Source organism: Megascapheus bottae, chromosome 7, assembly GCF_031878675.1.
Source record: "Megascapheus bottae isolate mThoBot1 chromosome 7, mThoBot2.hap1, whole genome shotgun sequence".
NCBI lineage: Eukaryota > Metazoa > Chordata > Mammalia > Rodentia > Geomyidae > Megascapheus > Megascapheus bottae.
This window is the reverse complement of record NC_143515.1, coordinates 80561940-80583168: the sequence shown is the minus strand read 5'-3', so window position 1 is coordinate 80583168 and position 21229 is coordinate 80561940. Positions and strand designations below refer to the sequence as shown.

The 21229-nt window shown below is 47.3% G+C and overlaps 1 protein-coding gene across 1 annotated transcript; it reads right to left on the bottom strand.

Moving 5' to 3' along the window:
* Positions 1 to 10373: 10373 nt before the first annotated feature.
* On the bottom strand, positions 10374 to 19935 carry Cmpk2 (cytidine/uridine monophosphate kinase 2). The gene is made up of 5 exons (XM_090337499.1): positions 19354 to 19935; positions 17863 to 17977; positions 15650 to 15851; positions 12448 to 12681; positions 10374 to 11894 (listed from the first exon to the last, which is right to left on the bottom strand). The coding sequence occupies exons 1-5, from the start codon at positions 19933 to 19935 to the stop codon at positions 11777 to 11779; spliced, it is 1251 nt and encodes a 416-aa protein (XP_090193625.1). The 3' UTR covers positions 10374 to 11776.
* Between the last annotated feature and the right edge of the window lie 1294 nt (positions 19936 to 21229).

Below are 21229 nucleotides of genomic sequence, written 5' to 3'. Positions count from 1 at the left end.
AGTGTAATTCCTTAGAAAGTCAGAGTCAACTTAGGAAAAATAAGACACCAGAATCCAGCCCTGCAAACAGGTGGAGTGGGGTCAAGGGGGAAGGGTTAGATGAATGAAGAATCCAGTGTGTGTCCTACAAACTGAGAAGAGTGAGGGAAGGGGGGGCAGGGACAGGATGGGTGAGGATGTTGAAAGAGTGACACTGATCAAGATATATCATGTTCATACACTGCTTTGGTAAAGGCAAAGTCCTTTTCACAACTAAAGATGAATAATTTTTGTTGCAGTTTTTTATTAAAGAATTTATTAACATTGATGTTCACATCATATTTCAAATGACATGTTTAACAAACAAGTGTTCAAGAAGGGAATCTCTATATACAATCACTGACACTTGGATTTTAGAACATAATCAAAAAATTAGGCTAAGGGTTTGTATATCATAGATACATATTGATTTATGAAATAAAACATTATGTCTATAGAGTCATAGGTTTTTATGACTGTGTAATTGTGTTTATATTTCCAATACCATGTCCATAGCATTGGGCATGCAAATATTGAGTCCTCACTCTTGTACTCTTTGGATTTAATAGCCACATAGTAATGATACCATGCGCCTTTTGTTCCTTTGGTCTTGACTTGTCTCACTCAACATGATTCACTCTAGAGTCATCCACTTCCCTGTGAATGCCATTATTTTATCTTGTCTGTTGGCTATGTAGAATTCCATTGTGTGTATATATATATACATATATATATATGTATATATATATATATATATGTATCCATTCATCTGCAGTAGGGCATCTGGATTGTTTCCATCGCCTGGCTATTGTGAATAGTGCAGAGATGAACATAGCTGAGCAGGTGTCCTTATCATATCTTGGGTTATGATGTTCAGGGTAGATGCCCAGAAGTGGTATGGTGGGATCATAGGGAAGGTCTATTTTCAGTTCTTTAAGAAACCTCCACACTGCTTTCCAGAGTGGCTGAACCAGTTTACATTCCCACCAGCAGTGCAGTAGGGTTCCTTTTTCTCCACAATTCTGCGAGCAATTGTCATTGTCTGAGTTCAAAATCTTGGCCATTCTTGTTGGGGTAAGGTGGTATCTTAGGGTTGTTTTTGTTTGCATTTCCTTTATGACCATGGATGATGAACATTTTCTCATATGTTTTTCTGCCATTTTAATCTCTTCTTCTGATAAAAGTCTCTCTTTAGTTCCCTTGCCTATTTAGTGAATGGTTTGTTGGATTTGGGGGGGGGGATTCATTTCTTGAGTTCCCTGTAGATACTGGATATTAAGTATTTCTCAGATGTATTATTGGTAAATATCTTTTCCCAGTTGGTTGGCTGTCTCTCTACTTTTGTGACTATGCTTTTATCTGTCCAGAAACTTTTTATTTTTAGGTATCCCCATTTATCGAGTCTCTTTTCAGTCTGTTATGACACTGGGATTCTGTTTAGGAATCTTTTGCCTGTGCCTATGAGTTCCAGTGTCTCTCCTACTCTATCATGTAGCAGTTTCAAGGTTTCCAGTCTGACATTGAGGTCTTTGATCCACTTTGGTTAATGCTTGTGCATGGGGAAAGGCTAGAGTCAATTTTTAGTTTTCTACATGTGGCTGCCCAGTTTTGCCAGCACCAATGAATAGACTGTGTTTGTTCCACTGTGCATCTTTGGCTCCTTTGTCAAATACAAGTTGACTATAGGTATGTGGTTCTATTTCTGGGTCTTCTATTCTGTTCCACTGATCTTCTGGTCTGTTTTTGTGCCAATACCAAGCGATTTTTGTTATTATGGCTCTATAGTAGAGTTTGAAGTCTGGTATTGTAATACCACCTGCATTGCTCTTTTTGCCTATAATTGTTTTGGCTATTCTAGGTATTTTCTTGTTCCATATGAACCTTTGGATTGTATCTTCTATTTCAGTAAAGAATGTCTTTGGGATTTTGATGGGGATTGCATTGAATTTGTATACCAATTTTGGCAGTATAGCCATTTTCACTATGTTGGTTCTTCCTACCCATGAGCATGGGATGTCTTTCCATTTCCTGGTGTCCTCTTTAATTTCTTTTGTTAGGCTTTTATAGTTTTTATTAAATAATTCATTTACATCTTTGGTTATGTTAATTCCTAAGTATTTTATTCTTTTGGGGGGCTATTGCGAATGGGATCATTTTCTTGATTTGGCCTTCTGTTTGTGTATTGTTGGTATACAAGAAGGCTACTGACTTCTGAAGGTTAATTTTGTATCCTGCCACTTTGCTAAAGTGGTTTATTAATTCTAGGAGTTTGGGAGTGGAGTTTGTTGGGTCACTCAAGTAGAGGATCCTGTCATCTGCGAATAGGGATAGTTTAATTTCTTCTTTCCCTATGTGGATCCCTTTGATGTCCTTTTCTTGCCTTATTGCTCTGGCTAAGGATTCCAGCACTATATTGAAGAGAAGTGGAGAGAGTGGGCATCCCTATCTAGTTCCCAATTTTAAGGTAAATGGTTCCAGTATTTCACCATTTAGTATAATCCTGGCTGTAGGTTTTTCATATATGGCTTTACTTATTTTAAGGAATGTACCTCTTATTCCTATTTTTTCTAGTGCTTTCAACATGAATGGATGCTGTATTTTGTTAACTGCCTTCTCTGCGTCCGGAGAAATTATCATATGATTCTTATCCTTAGCTCTATTGATGTGATGTATTACATTGATTGATTTGCGAATGATATACCAGCCTTGCATCTGTGGGATGAGGCCTACTTGATTGTAGTGTATAAATTTTTTAATTTGTCTCTGGATTCTGTTGGCTAATATTTTATTGAGGAGTTTTGAGACTGTGTTCATTAGAGAGATAGGTCTGTAGTTTTCATTTTTCATTGGGTCTTTCCCTGATTTGGGGATGAGAGTAATATTAGCTTCACAAAATGAATTTGATATTGCTCCTTCTGTTTCTATTTCTCGGAAGAGTTTCAACAATATAGGTGTTACTTCATCTTTAAACGTCTGATAGAATTCTGCAGTGAAACCGTCTGGACCTGGGCTCTTTTTGGTTGGCATTTCCCTGATTGCTTCCACAATTTCGTTGTAAGAGATTGGTTTATTCAATTTGTTTACCTCTTCATGGTTCAATGTGGGCAGCCTATATTTATTTAAGAAATCATCCATTTCTACTAGATTTTCATCTTTGAATATAGGCCCTGGTAGTACTTATTCATTATGGACTGAATTTCTTGGATATCAGTTGTGGTTGTTCCCGTGGGGTCTCTAATCTTGTTTATTTGAGTCTCTCCTCTCCTTTTTTGGATTAATCTTGCCAGGGGTCTGTCTATTTTGTTGACTCTTTCAAAGAACCAACTGTTTGATTAATTTTGTGATCTTATTTCAATCTCTGATATTTCTGATTTTATTTTTGTTATTTCTGTCCTTCTAGTTGTTTTAGAATTTACTTTTTCTTGCTCTTCTAGGTGTATCTATTTCTTGTTTAGGATATTTACATGCTCTTCTTTTTAATATGTTCTCCTAGTGTGATAAATTTGCCTCTTAGAACTGCCTTTCCTGTGTCCCATAAGTTCCTTTGTGATGTCCTTTGATTGTCATTACATTCAAGAAAGCTTTGAATTTCTTCTTTGATTTGTTCTGTAACCCAGGAGTTATTCAGAAGTGTGTTGTTCAGCTTCCAAGTGTTTGATTTTTTTTTTTTTACCTTTTACTGTGTTGTTCAGAACTAGTCTGACTCCACTGTGATCAGATAGAATGCATGGGATTACATCAGTCCTCTTGTATCTGCTTAAGTTTTCTGTATGAACTATTATATGATCTATTTTTGGAGTGTGTTCCATGTGCTGCTGAGAAAAATGTAAAAAGTTTCGCTGTTCAGTGGAAGACTCTGTGTATATCTGTTAAGCCCAGCTGGGCTATGGTGTCATTTAAGTCGATGGGGTTGGAGTTTTTTTTTAACTGTATTTTTTTTTTGTCTTTTCTTTTTTTGGTGCTGGGGATCGAACCCAAGCTGTTGCGCTTGCTAGGCGAGCGCTTTGCCACTGAGCTACATCCCAGCCCCAAATTTTTTAATTAAAAAAAAAAAAACAGGGCCGGGGAGTTTGGCCTAGCGGTTAAAGTGCTTGCCTAGCAAGCACAAGGACCCGGGTTCGATTCCTCGGTATCCCACATGCACAACCAAGCCCGAAGTGACTGAGACGAGACTGCAACAAGCGACAGAGAGCGGAGGCGAGCAAGCGGAGCCCAACCGAGTGGTGGCCGGAGCGAGCGGGGCCGGAGCGAGCAGGGCCGGAGCGTGCGGGAGCGAGCCGAGCCAGAGCCAGCGAGGCCGGAGCGAGCGGGGCCAGAGCAAGAGGGGCCGGAGCGAGCGGGGCCAGAAAGAGAGAGAAGGGGGCCAAAAAAAAAAAAAAAAAACACACAAGAGGAAAAAGAGCAAACAAAAGTAAATCATAACCAGGGACTGACTATTATTTTCCACCAAAATGTCTTTATTATTCTCTTTCCTGTAAAACATTCAAGGTTAACAAGGAAAAGCTGTAAAGTCTATTTAGAGCAGCACATGATCTCTAAAGGACACAGACCTAAATAAGATTATTTATATTTCATTTTTTCCCAAAGCATCTTAACAATCTGTTCACTTATTTGAATCAATGAGCTAAAACATATGACTATATAAATCAAGCTAAGAGAATGCAAAGCAACAACAAGTGATGTTTAAAAATCAGAGCATGTGGCAGAACATGCCCATTTTCAGTTCAGCCTGCCTTCTATCTGGTCTATGTGAAGGTCATCTGATTCCACCTTTCAGGGCCTCTGCTGTCATCCCTGGCATCTGGGTTTGACTTCTCACCCATCGCAGCAGCAGAGAGACCATGAGGCCGATGGCTTCCCAGCTTCTCAGGGGAGAAGTTCATGCATCTCTAACAGTCAGAGGTCAGAGCGAGGTAAGGAGCAGAACATTGATCAATTACCCAGAAGTCACTGCTGCCTTGTTTAATGTTTAAAAGAAAATCCAGGACCGCGAGTGTGGCCTAGTGGTAGAGTGCTTGCCTAGCATTCACGAAGGCCCGGGTTCGATTCCTCAGTACCACATACATAGAAAAAAAAATGCCAGAAATGGTGCTGAGGCTCATGTGGTAGAGCTCTAGCCTTGAGAAAGTCCAAGGACAGTGCTCAGGCCCTGAGCTCAAACCCGGGACTGGCAAAAAGAAAAAGAAAATCCAATCGTCTTGTTTTGGCTGGGTTATCCTAGTAGTCACTCTGAGAGAAAGTGACAGATTTTCCACAAGTAGGAACTGTGGCAAGACTTGTGCATGAAAGCATGAGCAGGATAAATGCAAGCTGGATACGCGGTCAGGTGTGGGTCTTACACAATGATCTATGAGGTGTGAGGAGTAGTCAAATAAAATAAGAAGTCATTCACAAGCCTTAGTCTTTCGACTAATCATGAGCAGTGGGCAAAGATGACCAGAATCTGAGAGGAACACTTAATTATCAAATGCAAATATAAACAAAATCCAGCCTCAAGGAAATTGACATGTTGGATGATTAACTATAAACATGAGTGATAAACACTCATTAAAAACAAGACATTAACGAATGACATCTAGAAAATGAAAGCAAAAGGAGCAAGGAAAGAAGGAAGGAAAGAAGGAAGGAAGGAAGGAAGGAAGGAAGGAAGGAAGGAAGGAAGGAAGGAAGGAAGGAAGGAAAGAAGGAAAGGAAAGGAAAGGAAAGGAAAGGAAAGGAAAGGAAAGGAAGGAAGGAAGGAAGGAAGGAAGGAAGGAAGGAAGGAAGGAAAGGAAAGGAGAAGGGAAGGACTTAGTCTCTTGTGGGAGCTGTGGTTTCTCGAGTCCAGTCTAGAACGTGGTCACCTCTCAATCACCCATGCTGAACACTGATTAAACACAAGAGGTCTTAACTACCCGCAGTTCCTGGACATTGGAATACACCCTACAGTCTGTGCACCCCAGAGTGGAGGCACCAGTAGTACAAATCTGAACTCTGTTCATGGAGAAGATGGGCCAGGTGATACAGGGCATGGCTGATGGCAGTTCATGGCCTCAGACACACTCCAGGAAGCCACAGGTTAAGGAGACAGGAGCTGAGACCAAGTTCATCCGGTAGGGTTACCAGACCTGACGTTCCACCAACTAGACCAGCATCCATCTACATGCAGCTAGGGAGAGAACAATCCAACAGCCAACCCCGACCAGTCATCTGAGGATACCCTAAGATCACTTGTGACCCATCAACCTGGCTGCCATCCTGTGAAGAGGCCTGGGGGGTCCGGAGGAGAGAGAGCTCTGACTCGCTTCCACAGTTCCCTAATGGGGACTGTCACAAACCCCCGTCATGTTTCAATTTCAACAAGGGATAAGCTTGTTTTACTACTAACAAAACCAGCTGCTCTCAAGAAAGATCAGATCATTCATGACCAACACAAAGGGGAAGACTGGAGGAATTCCACAAACCCGCAGCCGTCACCTCGGACCCACGGTTCAATGGCTGAGGTTTCAGCAGTATCCATCCAGAAAGGTTCAGTGGAAAATTCCATCTGTAGAAAGTCGCACATGTTAGATTCCAGTGTGGTGCAGTGAAACCCCCTCCCCCTCTGGTGGGTCATGAAGTCCTCCCGCCAGTGCCTCTTGGCTGAGGCCAGACTATCCACTCGCCCTGTGACTCCACTGCTCATCATGCTCACTGCCCACCCCAGTTACCACAACTGTCCCAGGGTTGTCAGGCTGCTACTCAGTAACCACAATTTTACTCAATAACAACTATAAAGTGTAAGAATCATGACGCTGATCCTTCAGACGTGTTGAAGACAAGTCATAACCTTCCTTTAAGGGAAAAGTGTATCACAGAAGCGTAACTATGAGACCTATGATACAAAATACATAGATCAGGGGCCGGGAGTGTGGCCTAGTGGTAGAGTGCTTGCCTAGCATGCATGAAGCCCTGGATTCGATTCCATAGAAAAAGCCAGAAGTGGTGCTGTGGCTCAAGTGGTAGAGCTCTAGCCTTGACAGCCATGAACAGTGCTCAAGCCTGAGTCCAAGCCCCAGGACTGGCAAAAAACAAAAGAAAAGAATTATAGGACATACACACAATCAAGAATACATAGAACATACCTATGATCAAGAATATAGAGAAATACCCATGATCCATAATATACAGAATGTACCCACGAGCCAGAATCCATGGAGAGCGAGCTCAGTACCATCTGCAGCTTCAGGCTTCCACCGAAGGCTCTGAGGGGTGGCCCCTGAAAGCGTAAGGAGGAACTGGAGTCTCAACTGCACTCTTGAGAGGGGAGAAACCACGCCTCCCAGAAAAACAGCCTCTTTCCACTGCTTGAAACATGCCAGTGAATGACCTAAGCCTGGAGAGTAAAGAAAGTTTGCCAGGGCATGTTGAGGGCTGTGTGAAGCTCAGCTTGATTCACAACTGAACCCCAACAGCAACCTGAAGGAGGAGGAAACCAAAGGCCAGAGCCACGCCTCTCATCCCGGCCACTGTGCTCCCGGATGAAGAGGCCCTGAGCTGCTCATTGCAGTGCGGGTTGCATCCAAATTCCACTCCAGTGGCACAGCCTGGGCTGTGTTTCCGATGTCTGGGGAAACAGAAACTGACCTCAACACAGCCACGCCTATGAGGCTAGACCACTGGTGCTGTGACACCACGAGACACGCCGTGGTTCCAGGGCGCCCTCCCTCACACTGTACCCCACGGAACTGACATCACAGCTGCAAATAACCCTGCCTACAAAATCAAAATGAGAGAATCTGTTCTTCTAAAATCCCAATTATACATCGGGATGATATTCATACATATTCCACAGTCACCTTGAAATCCATTTTCATCTTCATCATTTTGTGTCTTATTTTTGTTGGTTTGTGTTTGCTTTGGTTTGGGTTGAGTTGGTTTGTGTGTGTGTGTGTGTGTGTGTGTGTGTGTGTGCCACTTCCGAGGGTTGAACTCACATCCTGGATGCTGTCCCTGATGCTTTTGCTCTACCACTTGAGCCACAGCTCCACTTCTGGCCTTTTGGTGGTTAACTGGGGATAAGGGTCTCATGGATTTTCCTGCTTGGACTGCCTTGAAACCACGACCCTCTATTTAAGATGTCTCAGCCTCTTAAGTAGCTAGGATCACAGGTATAAGCCACCATATCTTATAAACTTAAAAAGAAAACACAAACTCCTGAACCTGAGGTATCTTACTGAGTGTCCCGCAGAGCTGGGCCCACGTCTAGGCTGGAGAGGCTCTGTCCATACTTGCTGCCTTCCTTGTGAGAAAAGCATGAGGCTTGGGCTGGGAGTTTACCCGTCACTTACACAGACCCAGGCAGCAACCCTCAGTGGAGAGCGTTTGGAATCCAGGAAGGATTTAGTAGAGTACTCACATGAGGCTTGCCTCAACACCAGGGACAATTAACAAATCTTAAATGCAATTCTCAAAATGATTGATCTCTTTCCAAGAAACTGAAGGAAGACCCAAAACCAAGCTGGGGGGGGGGGAAAAAGCAAATCTCTATTATTCAGCAAGATAAAACTCAAAATAGAGCACACCCATAATCCTGAATTCTTAGGAGGCTAAGGTCTGAGGATCGTGGCACAAAACCAGCCAGGCAGCAATGTCTGGGATTCATAGCTCCAATTAACCATCAAAAAGCTGGACGTGGAGCTCTGGCTCAATTGGTAGAGGAATATTTTTGAGTAAAACAGCTCAGAAAAGCCGGACCTATAATTCCAGCTACTCTGAAGGCTGAGATCTAAAGATCATGGTTTGAAGCCAGTCTGGGTAGGAAAGTCAGTGAGTTTCTTATCTCCAATGAACTATCAAAAAGCCAGAATGGATCTGTGGCTCAAATAGTAGAGCACAACCCTTGAATGAAAAGTTCAGGGACTATACCCAGGCACTAAGTCCCAAGACCAGCACACTAAAAAGCTCAGGGACAGAGTTCAGGTCTTAAGTTTAAGTTCTAGGGCCAGCAAACACACTCACATACACATTCACACATTACATATAATACAGATGTATATACATAATATATATAATAATGTGTATATATAGCATGTGTTATATAAAATAAATGAAAATTAAATATATATATCAAATATTTGTATGTCTATATATGTATATATCTGTACAGATACAGATATTTGAGATAAACATACATAATATATAAACACATATATATGACAAGAATCCTTGACATCAGGCATGGTGGCTCATGCTGTAATCCTAGCTACTTAGAAGGGTGAAATCTGAGCATCAAGATTCAAAGCAGCTGGGGCACAAAAGGACTTAAGACTCTTATCTCCAATTAACCTCTAGAAAAAAATGGGAAGTAGGGCCTGGCTCAAGGGTAGGGTGACAGCCTTGAGCTGAAGAGCTCAGGGACAGCACCCAGGCTGAATCCAAGACACACACACACACACACACACACACACACACACACACACACACACACACAACTCAAAATGAAACATAATATACGAGGAAAACGTTATCACATAGATGACCAGTGTCAGGACAACTCCAAACAATCTAACATGAACCTAGAGTGTGTGGAGGGCAGGGAAAAAGAGTGACTGAGAAACTGAAAAAGCAAACTGGAGACCATAGACCCAAAAAGAGCAATGAACCACCATCACACTACATGAATGTACCTCGTAATCAAATTATTCAAACCAGTGAAAAGAAGAACACATCGGCAGAGAGAGAACACAGGCTGTGTGCAGAGGAGCCAAGAGAAAGCGGAGAGAGCATTTTTCCCTTGGATGGCCTGGCATGGCTCTGCCTCTTCTGCTGTTCTCTCAGTGCTGTCCTCCCCTCCCCTCCTCTGACCGCAGCCACAATGAAGAGTGGAGAAGGGGGACGGTATCCATTTGACATCGCTCAGGTCCCTTCTGCTTAACGGTACCGCCTGGCCAGGTGACCACAGCCAGCTGAAGAGAGCAGAAGACAGGTGTGCTGCGTTCCCAGCAGCTTGGAGCCAAGCTCCAGTGCTGTAGGGATGGAAGGAAGAACTGGTACCTGGCCCCCATGTGGTCAATCATGGACTAGAAGTAATGCACCTGTAAGCTGAGCAGAGGCAAGCACGTGATTCTTGTCAGAGTGGTGGGGCAGGAGGCAGTACCTTAGCTAACTGATGTCATCCACCCATCAAGTAGACAAAGAGCGACTTACTGTTTAATCTTGTTACTATTTGCATTCCGGGAGTGAAGCCACCACCCTTCTCCCCGCTCAAAGCCACAGGCTCCACATGGCTTCCCTCTCACATTCTCCTGCTTCCATGACCCCAGTTGTGTCTAACAGCCACAGAATACTGCACAGAGAAGCTGCTCTCCAGACAAATCGATACACGGACAAGAAGATGAGATGGCTTTGAAACAAACAGCAAGTTTATTCAATTGCAAAGAACATAAAGAATAGGATATTTATTTTTCTTAGCCACTGGTGTGAGTTTTCCAGACAGCTTCATTAAATAAAACCAATATTATAATTAAGTGCTATATTTTGCAAAAAATAAAAAACCCTACTGCTATTCATCAGCTTCAAAAGTATTTTCAATTGAAATCAATGTCACAGTTAATATACATTATGTATAAATTATCTACAGTTCTTCTGAAACACAGTAGAAAGTCAATACTATGCTTTATTATAGCTTAAGATTCCATAAGATGAACCTGGTAAGGCCTTATATTTAATTGTTTTGGGTTGTCTTCCTAAGAAGTTGTAAGCAGGATCAAAACAATTCATAGATACATCCATGGTTAGAACTGGAAAGAAAGTAATCAGCTGGCCAGCCTCCTACTTCAGACAGAATTATTACACCCTTCCAGGTGGGGCAACAATAGGCCATTTGCTGTGAAATGACTCATCCAGGGACTCACAGTCATTAAACTTCCCCTTTCTCAGCTACTTTTTTCTAATCAAACAAATCTCAGAGCCAACTTCATATGTAATCATAAGACATTCAAGTTCAAGATACTTTAGCAAAAAAAAAAATCTCATCCTTGAATCCACTGCGTATTGAGTAAAATAAATTTGTGTAATGAAAACACACATAACAAATACTGCACTTAGCATCCTGGCTTCAATTTTAATTAGTGACTCATAGCTCCTACACTGAGAAAGCGCGTGATATAAACATCAATATAAATAAACAGCTAGATTGGCTGAGTTCAATGCAGACGGCTGGTTACATTCAGAGCTTTATCTCCGAGTAAAGGAATGGAATAGAAACAGCAAAACAGAGTAAGAGGCATTGGTGTGTTTGCACAATCAAGAAGCTCTGAGCCTCCGACATACAATCAATGGCTTCTTGGTCAGTCATCCCCATCAAAAATGCTCTGTAAAGAGTGTCCTGGCAGCCAGCACTTGGCAGTAGAATTTGGAGCTGGAGGAGGGGCAGAAAACCTACCCACTACAAGGGTGTGCAGAGACCCTGAAGAGGTCTGAGCTGACCCCACCTGATATCCAAGGAGGGCTCTCCCCTGGGCTAGAAAAGCCTCCTGATGCTTTCAGGCTAAGGAAAACCTTAGCAAGTATTGGTTATCACCAAATCAGAAATGTGTTCCGAGAGGATAGTTTATAGGACCAGGCTAAAGCCATGGTGGGACAGATCCATGAGTCAGAAAGAGTACAGTGGCAGAAGCAGCATGAAAACATTCAGGTTCCAAGTTTCTTCCTGCACAATGCCTGGAGATTGCATAGCAAATGGTTGGCTTAGATGAAGCAGACATCTGTCCTGGTGGATTGGCCATTGCAACTCCAATTAATTACCAGAGTTTTGGATCAGCTGTAAAATCTTCTGCAGGACCTCTTCCCTGGAGGGGCTGGCATCAACCACGAGGCAATTTGGATTTTCCATCAGCCGGTAGGACTTCTGCACCCTGAGGACAGGCACAGGAAGAATTGGCCTCATGCTGAACACAACCATGCCTGCAGAGCTGAGCTTCCTGCGCTGGCACAAACACCTCCCATTTCTCAGTGCCCCCTTCATCAGGGCTTCCAACCCTCCCCACAAAGAACTTCAATGCACTTGGGTTATGCCTTCAATAGCTAACTCTTCCTGAATACCTAATACTTGCCAAGCCTCTGTCCAATTGGTTCCATTTGTGTGATCAAGGTGACCTAAGAAGGGAGCCATCCCTGCTGTCATTCTTCTCAGCAGGCAGCTGAGACTCGAAGAGGTTAAGAGTTCAAGGTCCAAGGAAGATGTATTCCCTATTTCTGGCACTGCCAGGACTAGGGAACACCCCCCCCTTTTTTAAGGCAATGCTCTGGTATTGACGTAATGCTGGCTGGCTGGGGCTGACATAGCCTGGAGTCTACTTCTTGTGTTTGAAACATGGGACCTGCATCCTTCCTAAAGCTAGAAGCCATCTTGGCTCACCTTCCAGCACCCACCCTTGACCAACGACACCTTGTCTTGGGGCCACCTACTTCTGACGAAAAATGCTGTTGGCCTCAAGTTCCGCCTCTTCCCTGGTCTTCTCCAGGCCGCGGCTCTGCAACCTTTGAGCTCTCTCCTCTGGACTCACGGTGAGCAGGAGGACCAGGTCAGGTTTGAGCAGGTCCCGTGGCCACTGGTACACAGGGTGGTGGGCTGGGGGCAGGTGCTGTACACCCCCACTCACCTCTGTGGCGATGGCATAGGTGGCCGTGCTGTGCCAGTACCTGAGAAGACAGTGGTCGTGAGCTCTGGGGTCTGGAGGGAGAGAGGGGCAGCTCAGGACACAGAAACCAGACTGGCTTTACGGAAGGCTTTCCTGCACTCCACAGACTAAAGATCTTTGCATTTTATCTTCAAAAACGTATCCGATATAAGAAATCAGAATCAGCAAGTAATACCAAATGGGCTCTGGAAAGAAGTATTGACTCAGTTCAAACTGCTGTCTCCATCTTTGGAGGAACTGAGTTGTTTCCTGGCATTTGGGGACAACCATGGAGATGATAGATCTGTTTAGTAGCTCATTTGTGTTTAATGTTGTGTCTTGGCCAAATAAAATCCAGCAAGACCATTTAGTTCCTACCTTATGACACTGAACTTGTCTGTGAAATCTTCATTCAGAGCTTAGAAGACCCCTGATCTTTCCCCAAATCCTAAGTCATCAGGTTGTGTGTCAGTGTCAGGCAGGAAGACAAACAAGAGTCTGTCTACTCTTTGTAGAAGAATGATGGCCCCTGCCTGCAGGAAAGCATTCTTGTAGTGCATGCAGTCTTCTCTCTGACTTCAGAGGGCTCTGTCTCTGGGCCTCTTTCCCTAGCAAGAATGGAGTTCTCAGCCAGCAAAATCCTTCCCGTGTCCCAGACTACCCCATGTAGCCCCAGGCAGAAAGGAGAGCTCCTTCCTGGTCTGTCCCTCTATGGCGGCATGAAACTCTTCACTTCAGCCTCTTGCTGAGCTGGACTGAGGGCTCACACATACATGTCTCCTCCACTGGACAAGTCACTCCTGACTAGAAAATGTTTCCTACTGGAAACCTACTGGATATGTAATAAACGAATAGACCTTGACTGGATGGATGAATAAATGACAACTAGCAAGTTTAGCACCATAACTCATTATGTGACTGAATTCCTAAGTCAGAGTCCTTGAGGCTTATGTCCACTGCACTAATCAATCATTTCTTGCTGTTTTCCTACTCTTGGTGTCTACTTGTTGCACCTGAGACCATGTCATAATCTTAGACATTGAACCCAAAGAACTGAACAACAGCCCAGTGTCACATTAGGATTAATGCTCTTTCTTTTTTTGTTGTTTTGTTTTTGTTTTTGCCAGTCCTGGGCTTGAGCTCAGGGCCTGAGCACTGTCCTTGGACTTTCTCAAGGCTAGAGCTCTACCACTTGAGCCTCAGCACCATTTCTGGCTTTTTTCTATGTATGTAGTACCAAGGAATCGAACCCGGGTCTTCGTGCATGCTAGGCAAGCACTCTACCACTAGGCTACACTCCCAGCCCCAAGTATTAATGCTCTTTCAAACAGCGCACTCTCCAGTTCAATTGCTGACCTTTCCAAAAGTAAGTACACTTGCAAAGAAAACAATTAAATGCACATTCCAGCAATACTACCAGCATTACTGATTATAAATATTATTAAATCACAATGTTGATAAATATAATTGGTATTTGTTATTAACATTGTAATTAATATTAATGCAGTTGTTAAGTGTGAATTATTCATTACATAGGAAGTCTCGTGGAGAACTTCTCACCAATTCTTTTTTCATACCAGTCCAGGAGTTTGAACTCAGGGCCTGGGCGTTGTCCTGAACTACTTTTGCTCAGGCTAGCACTCTACCAGTTGAGCCACAGCTCCACTTCCAGTCTTTTTGGTAATTTAGGAGAGAGAGGAGTCTCACAGACTTTTCTACCTGGGCTGGCTTGAAACCATGATCATCAGATCTCAGCCCCATGAGTAGCTAGGATGGCAGCCACCATCTCCCAACCTTCCCAATTTCTTTATGTACACTGGAGGACAGTGCTCTTACATTTGGCATTCAATGTCCCTTCAGGACTCCACGCTCTGCAATCAGAATGGCTTTCCATGCACCGTATGGAACATCTTCCTGTATGTCGTTTTGTTCAGGCGGAGTTATGATGTCGTCACATGCGCACACTAAAGCAGTGTGTGCACTTGTTTGCCGGCCGTACATGGTGCTGTTCTGTAAATGCTATAAAGGGCTCACGCTTTCTCCCTTGGGCTTCCAATTCTCAAGCATCTCACAGTATGATCAAAGTTAAAGCACCCTTCCTTCCTCTTGGCTACTTTTCAACTTGAAAGTGATGGGGGACCAGTATCAGTCCTCAGCCACCCCACCCCCACGACTGCCTGACACCCACACAAGCAGCACCACAGGCATTAGGTAACTAACAGAGCTCCACCACCAGCTGGAATCACACCACTACGTATGGCTGTAGTTTGCATGTCCCTGAGCCATGATGACTTCCTACTATACTCTGTTCATGTTGTATTATAATTTTGTTTTGTTTTTCAAAAAATAAATGGTGGTGTTGTTTTACTTCTGGGCTATAAATGCAAGGTCTACCTGGGTATGAATTCAGGACCTTGCTAGTTTGTGAGCTCAGCTGGCACCTGGCCATTTGAGCCCTACCTCTAAGCCTGTCTTTTGCTGGTCATTGTGAAGATGGAATCTTGAAGGCTTCAAGCTGTGATCTTTGGGATCTCAGCCTCCTGAAAAGATTATTGGCACGGCTTGCTTATATGGATAATTTCTAATGTGCCAAACAGTTTATGTTACTCCTTTATCTGAAACCTTTAAGGGGCTCCCCAGGGTCTCAACCTAGAATCCACTCTCCCTGGATTCCTGGCCTGCTCCATGCATCTTCCTGCAGAAAGCACCCTTCCTCCACTGTGTTTCTAGCAAACTGGCCTTCTAGAAAATTCTTTCTGTAAATGATCCTTCCCTCCACAGTTTTTTCTTAATCACAGGAATTCTTACTTGTGCCTCCTTTTAATCAGAGCTTGGGTGGATAACTCTCGGGTCATTAACTGATGCAGATAACTGAGAAATCACAAACATTATTGCTATTATAATCATAAGACAGTTCCACACATGAACACATGTGTTAGGAGAGAAAATGTTAGGGAGAAAATGTTGGCTTCAGGCATCTTTGTACCTACCTGTCTAGAATCACAGGACCCTTAATGGATTCTTTAGCTATTTCAGAAGCTACAAGGTAATTGCCCAAAGAGTAAAAAGCTCTTCTGATGATGGGTGGCTCTTCATCAAAGATTTTCCTCCATTGTCTGATGCACTCAGGTGGAGACTGCATGAGGACAGCACTGAGGGACTCTGAAATGGACTGGGTCACTGTGGTTTTACCTGTGAGTCACACACACAAGACATCACATTTCAACCTCCATCATACACCCAGACATTCATGACAACCAAGAAAGAGCAAAATGTCCTCAACTTGTAACTCAAAGGAGGGGATGACATAACAAGATTCTTCATGAAACTTCAGTGCAAAGAAAATGCTGCTCTGGTGTATAAGCTCATACTCAGCTGTGGTCTCGGAAGTCTATAAGCCAGAGCCTGTGTTATCTATTGCTTTGATTCCAGGCAACACTGGTGGCCACACCACCATAACCACCAACTCTTACGACAGCTTCCTCTCATTCCACGTGTATCTGATCTGACTTGGAGACCAACACCAGCTCGGCAGCCCTGTAGAAGGGTTCTCCTTACCCCGCCCGCCTGCTGAGGCCTTTGCATCCTGTGTCCACCTCTACTCAGTCTTTTTGTAAGTGCCAGTCTGGGTTCCATCTTGCCTGGTCCCTTGGGCTCTGCCATGGGTGTGTCCTCACCTACTTCCTGCCCTCACATCACCCGTCTCTGCTGCCTGGAGAGACTGGACAGGACAGATACTGGGTGATAAGAATATAATCTACTCCAGAGGATGTTTTCTAGTTTCTCTGAGCTCCTTCTGTTTACATTTAATGTTTTTACAATCATGCTTCATACATTAAGTTATCAAGACTTTATTATCTACTGTTCATGTATTTCTTTCCCCCCTTGGGTTGTCAAGATGGGTCCTAAAACCCATCACCATGACACAGAGTCTGCTAGGACATGCATTCCCACATGGCATGCCAATCCACCCAAAGACTCTGAAAAATATTATTTAACCATCTGGCAAACGAAGAATCTAAGCCTGGGAGAAGGTAACCAACTTGCCCAAACTCTCTCTGCTCACAAGCTGGACCCAGAATGCAAATGTGGCCAGAGTGTTGTGCTTTTCCCAGCTCCACACTGGATTCTGTAGCTATGCATACATGCTTTGAGGTTAAAGCTTCATGTCTTTTTGCAATCCCACAGGATCTGAATTGACTCCAGATGCAAAGGAGATGATCAAAAGTGTGTACTGGCTGAATGACCGACGCCGTTCCCAGGCTCTGTCGCTGACAACCCTGCAGCATAGCCCATGCAGGCTCCTGTCCTCCCCCTTCCTGATCACCCCGACAGAGCCAGGACAATACCAGCCACCCACCTGTACCACAGTCCACCCAGCTGGACACTAAGGGTCCCACGTAGAACTGACCCTTTGTTTTGTGTCATTCAAAATCATTGTCCGAGCCCCTCAAGCTCATCTTTCTTAGCTCCGTGCCAGCCTTTTCCTGGGTCTCCTCCCCCTGCTCTGCATTCTGCACTCCCAAATTGACTCCTTCCTCTATTCTGATGTCTCGTGAGTAGCATGGGGGACTCTTGTTTCCATGTTCTTCTTATCTTTCATTCTGCTTTGAGGGGCTCTGAACCACTATGGCTCCTGGGCACACATTCAGGGTCAATTCCCACATGCAGGCTCACCTCAGGCCATCTATTCTGTCGGAGTACCTTCCTTCCTTTTGTCACCTGACCTACCTCTCTGTTCCTGGTACCCCACCGGGTATCACCTGGACCTTGTACTTCATGTCCCTAAAGAGGCTGTCAAAAATTCCTGTCAGGAATGTGGCCTGGCCTTCCACCCTGCCTCATCTCCCCTCTCTCTATATCAAATGCTCACTCCACCCTGCAGCCCAGGCGTGCATCCCAGCTTAGCACAGGATCCAGACAACACAGAGATCCTTGCAAGGCTCTGCAGAAAGTTGTATACTGATCAGCTAATGTCAGTGGTTGTTTTTTTTTTTCTTTTGCCAGTCGTGGGGCTTGAACTCAGGGCCTGAGCACTGTCCTTGGACTTTTCTCAAGGCTAGAGCTCTACCACTTGAGCCTCAGCACCACTTTCACTTTTTATGTGGTCCGGGACTGCATGCATGCTAGGCAAGCACTCTACCACTAGGCCAAACTCCCAGCCCCTAATGTCAGTGTTGTTAACGACAACGTCATCTCTTACCAGTGGCATCCAGTCCTTCAATGGCAATGACCGGGAACTTTCCTTTCTGGACCTGCCTCGGACACTGGTCGACCAGGTCAAGCACTGCCTGGGCTTCCGGGATAAAGGAGACACACTGAAAAACAACATTCACCCATCTCAGGGAGGAGTGCTGGGCATGGGAGAAGACAGACGGCCATCCTAACAACGCCTAGCTGAGGCAGGCTGGCTTCCATCCCTGATGGTGAGCAGCTGAGGCCCACGAGGCTGTGACTGCCCGGATCACTCAGGCTTCCCCACGAGCACCTGGTGAAGCACAGCAGGCCATCACAGGGCAGCACGACACAGCCATGGCAGAGCCACAGGCCCCGCCTGGCACAGGATGGAGCACGTGCAGGGATAATGTTCTTTGCAAGGTCTGACCAGAGCAGTCTGCACCCTCCAGTTGCTCAGGTGCTGGACCAAGTACCAGTGTTCCTGAAGCTCTGTCCCCCAGAAACTCAATGTTCCCAGCTGCGCATCCATAGCCTCCAGCTGAGGCCCAGACCCCAAGCTCTGGGTTCACCCTGAACCAAGAAGGCTGCCCAGTGTTTTGCAAGAATTAATGAGATTAAGCCTGGTTGAAGTGGTGGCGTGCCCACCTAAAAAGCAGGAGGCCCTGAGCTCAAACCCCCGTGCTGCAAACAAAATGAATAGTCATGGATTAGATAATTATATAGTGTAACAACATAATCATATTATTGATGGTATTATAATTATTCGGCCAGTCTCCATAACTCTGAGAGAGTAGTTTCACTTTATGACTGAAAGCAACAGAGGCATTGAGGGATCCAAAGCTTGGGGAGAGTTGCCAATGAGAGCAAACGCCAGTGTGGCTGGATCCAATCTTTCCACCCGTGTGCACCCCAACGCCGAGGCTCTGGAAGGGTGGGCGAGCTCCCGAGCGCAAGGGGGCTGCCCGCCTCCCCCAGGAGCGGTGCGGGGTCAGGAGTTCCCTCCAGTCCCTCCCTGAGAACCTGCCAGGAGCCGCCCCACGCTTCCCGCACCACCGTGACCGCTCCGAGATCAACTTCTTCCCTACTGACCCAAGGGGAGAAACCCTGGAGCCGCCGGACCCGCCATGCCCTGGAACTCACGCGCTTTCCCCTGCACCCCAACACCCCTGACTGGACTAACGAAGGCGCTGGCCCTCCGGACGAGCTGCAGGGGCCTCCCCCGCGCCCCGTGGCTGTGCCCCCCGGAATCCAGCCTGGATGGCACAGCGTGGTGTTGGGCTGTGCGTCCCCTGCCCGGAGCGCACGGGGCTGGAAAGGGGGTCTGGGTAGGGTCCCACCACCACCACCCCAGCTCAAGGCTGGAGCCTCAGATCCGCTTTGGAGTCGGGTGGTCAACTCAAGACCAGGGCCTCGCGGACTTAGCTGCCCGGCCAGCCTGAGGCTGCACCGCCCGCGCGGCTCCCCCCGCGCACCCGAGGGGCCCCGCTCCCGGGCGGGGACCGTGCGCGGCTCTTACCTCCTGCAGCACGGCCCCGGCGGCGTCCCGGTCCCGGAAGACCACGGAGCCCTGCAGGTCCGGCACCACCGGGTGCAGCGGCGGCTCGGGGATGGGCCACACGCGCGCGCGCCCCGCCGGCAGCGCCCAGAGCCGCTGCCACAGGCCGCCCTGCGCATCCGCCTCGAACTCGCCCAGGTGCGGGCGCTCGGGCCCCGGGCAGCCTCTCAGCAGCTCCAGCAGGGCGCGGCGGGTGTCGGGGCCGTCGTGGGGGTCCCGCAGCAGGAAGCCGTGCTGCAGGCCTCCGGGCTGGGCGTCGGGGCCCGGGCCGTAGCCGAGCAGCGGGCGCAGCTCGCAGCCCCGGAAGGGTGGGCGCTGCAGCTGCCCGCGCAGGCGCTGGTGCAGCCGCGCCGCCCGCACGCGCGCCCCGCCCCGGCCGCCGGCGCCCGCGGGCACGCACACCGAGTAGCTGCGCCCCGGGGGCCCGAGCAGCGCGGCCAGGCGCGGATCGGGGCCGGCGCTCCCGGAGCCCTCGGCGCCCACGGCGAAGTGAAGCAGGGCGCAGCCCGGCAGCTCCAGGGCGTAGCGGCGCGGCGGAGCCATCGCGGGCGCCTCCTCCGCCTCTGTGCAGCCCCCGCGCCGGGACGGCCGGGGCCGCAGGAGCCGCCAGAGCAGGAACGGCGAGCGCGGGCGGCCGGGGAAGGCCGTGGGCATCGCGGACGCCGCCGCCCGCTCCGCCTCCCCCCGGAATCGAAACCGCTGGGCCGCCGGGGAAACGAAAGCGGCGGTGGGGCGGGGCGGGCGGGGCGGCCCGGGCGGCCCCGCGCCCCGCGCCCTCGGGGAGGCCCGGCCCCGGCCGTGAGCGACCCGCGCGCCCGGCCGCGGCCCCCGAGCGCCGGCTCCCCGCGGTGGGCGGCCGCAGCCTCAGCCCGCAGCCCGGCCGGCCGGTGGCCCGCGGCCCCAGCCCGGGCTCTGAACTCCCAGTGGTTGCCGAAGCCCAACGTCTGCGGGGAGGGGAGCGCGGGGCGCGCGCCGGGGACGCGGGGGCCGGGGCGACGCCGGGGCCGTGGACAGCCTCCACACGCCCCGTGGACGCTTCCCAGCAAGGAGACCCACGAGGCTGGCAGTGCTCCCGTTAAGCTTCCTTCATTCTGTGTTCCCTGACCTGTTTGGTTTCCTTTTAATTTCCTGCGCTCTTGCTTAGCTTTTTCACTCAAGACTGGTGCTCTACCCATTGAACCGCGTCAACACTTTGGCTTTTTCTGAGTCTTTTGCTGGAGGTCTGGGCTGGCTTGGAACCTCCAACCTCAGATCTCAGCCTCCACCGGCACCAGCTCTAACATGTTTTCAAAAGACCAAAAAAAAGAAAATGTATAGTCTTCCATTAAAACAATTTGATTAAAAAACAATATGAACTGAGAGCAATTGAATTTTAGGCAAATAGGGCTGAGGCTTAGGTTACGTTTTCTTCTGGCAGAAAATAACCTGAGATCCTGTAGTTGTGTGGTTGAAGGAAACATGAACAGGCTGAGAATCAGAATGTAGATTATCAGTACCTCTTTGAAAACAGCCGTGTGTAATCTCCCCAAACTCCTTGGCTTTGGCAGCACCCAAGTGCTGTGTGGAGACGTTCTCACTTATACTGGATGTGTGGCCCTCGCAGGCTTCCTGGCTTCTTTCTGCTTTCCCAGACGGCTCTCACCCTCCAGAGAGCCTCCCTTGGCCCTTTTCCCAGGTCATCCCCCTCTATGAGTTCTTTCTGTAGCTGGCTGTCATATCAGCCCCCGGCTACAGTCACACTAGAAAATCAATTTTCTCAAACTGCAGGAATCTAGAAGTGTGAGCTCAGGCTGCCTGCAGAGTTTCTTTCCCCTGAGGCCTTGTCCTGAATTGCAGA

Bases quoted from the DNA above. Each gene is read 5' to 3' on its own strand.
- Cmpk2 (XM_090337499.1), bottom strand. From the start codon at position 19,935: ATGGCTCCGCCGCGCCGCTACGCCCTGGAGCTGCCGGGCTGCGCCCTG. The intron at 15,852-17,862 runs GTAAGAGATGAC...TGTGACTCACAG, and splicing joins TGAAGGACTGGATGCCACTG to GTAAAACCACAGTGACCCAG. The intron at 12,682-15,649 runs GTAGGTACAAAG...CTGTCTTCTCAG, and splicing joins GGTCCTGTGATTCTAGACAG to GTACTGGCACAGCACGGCCA.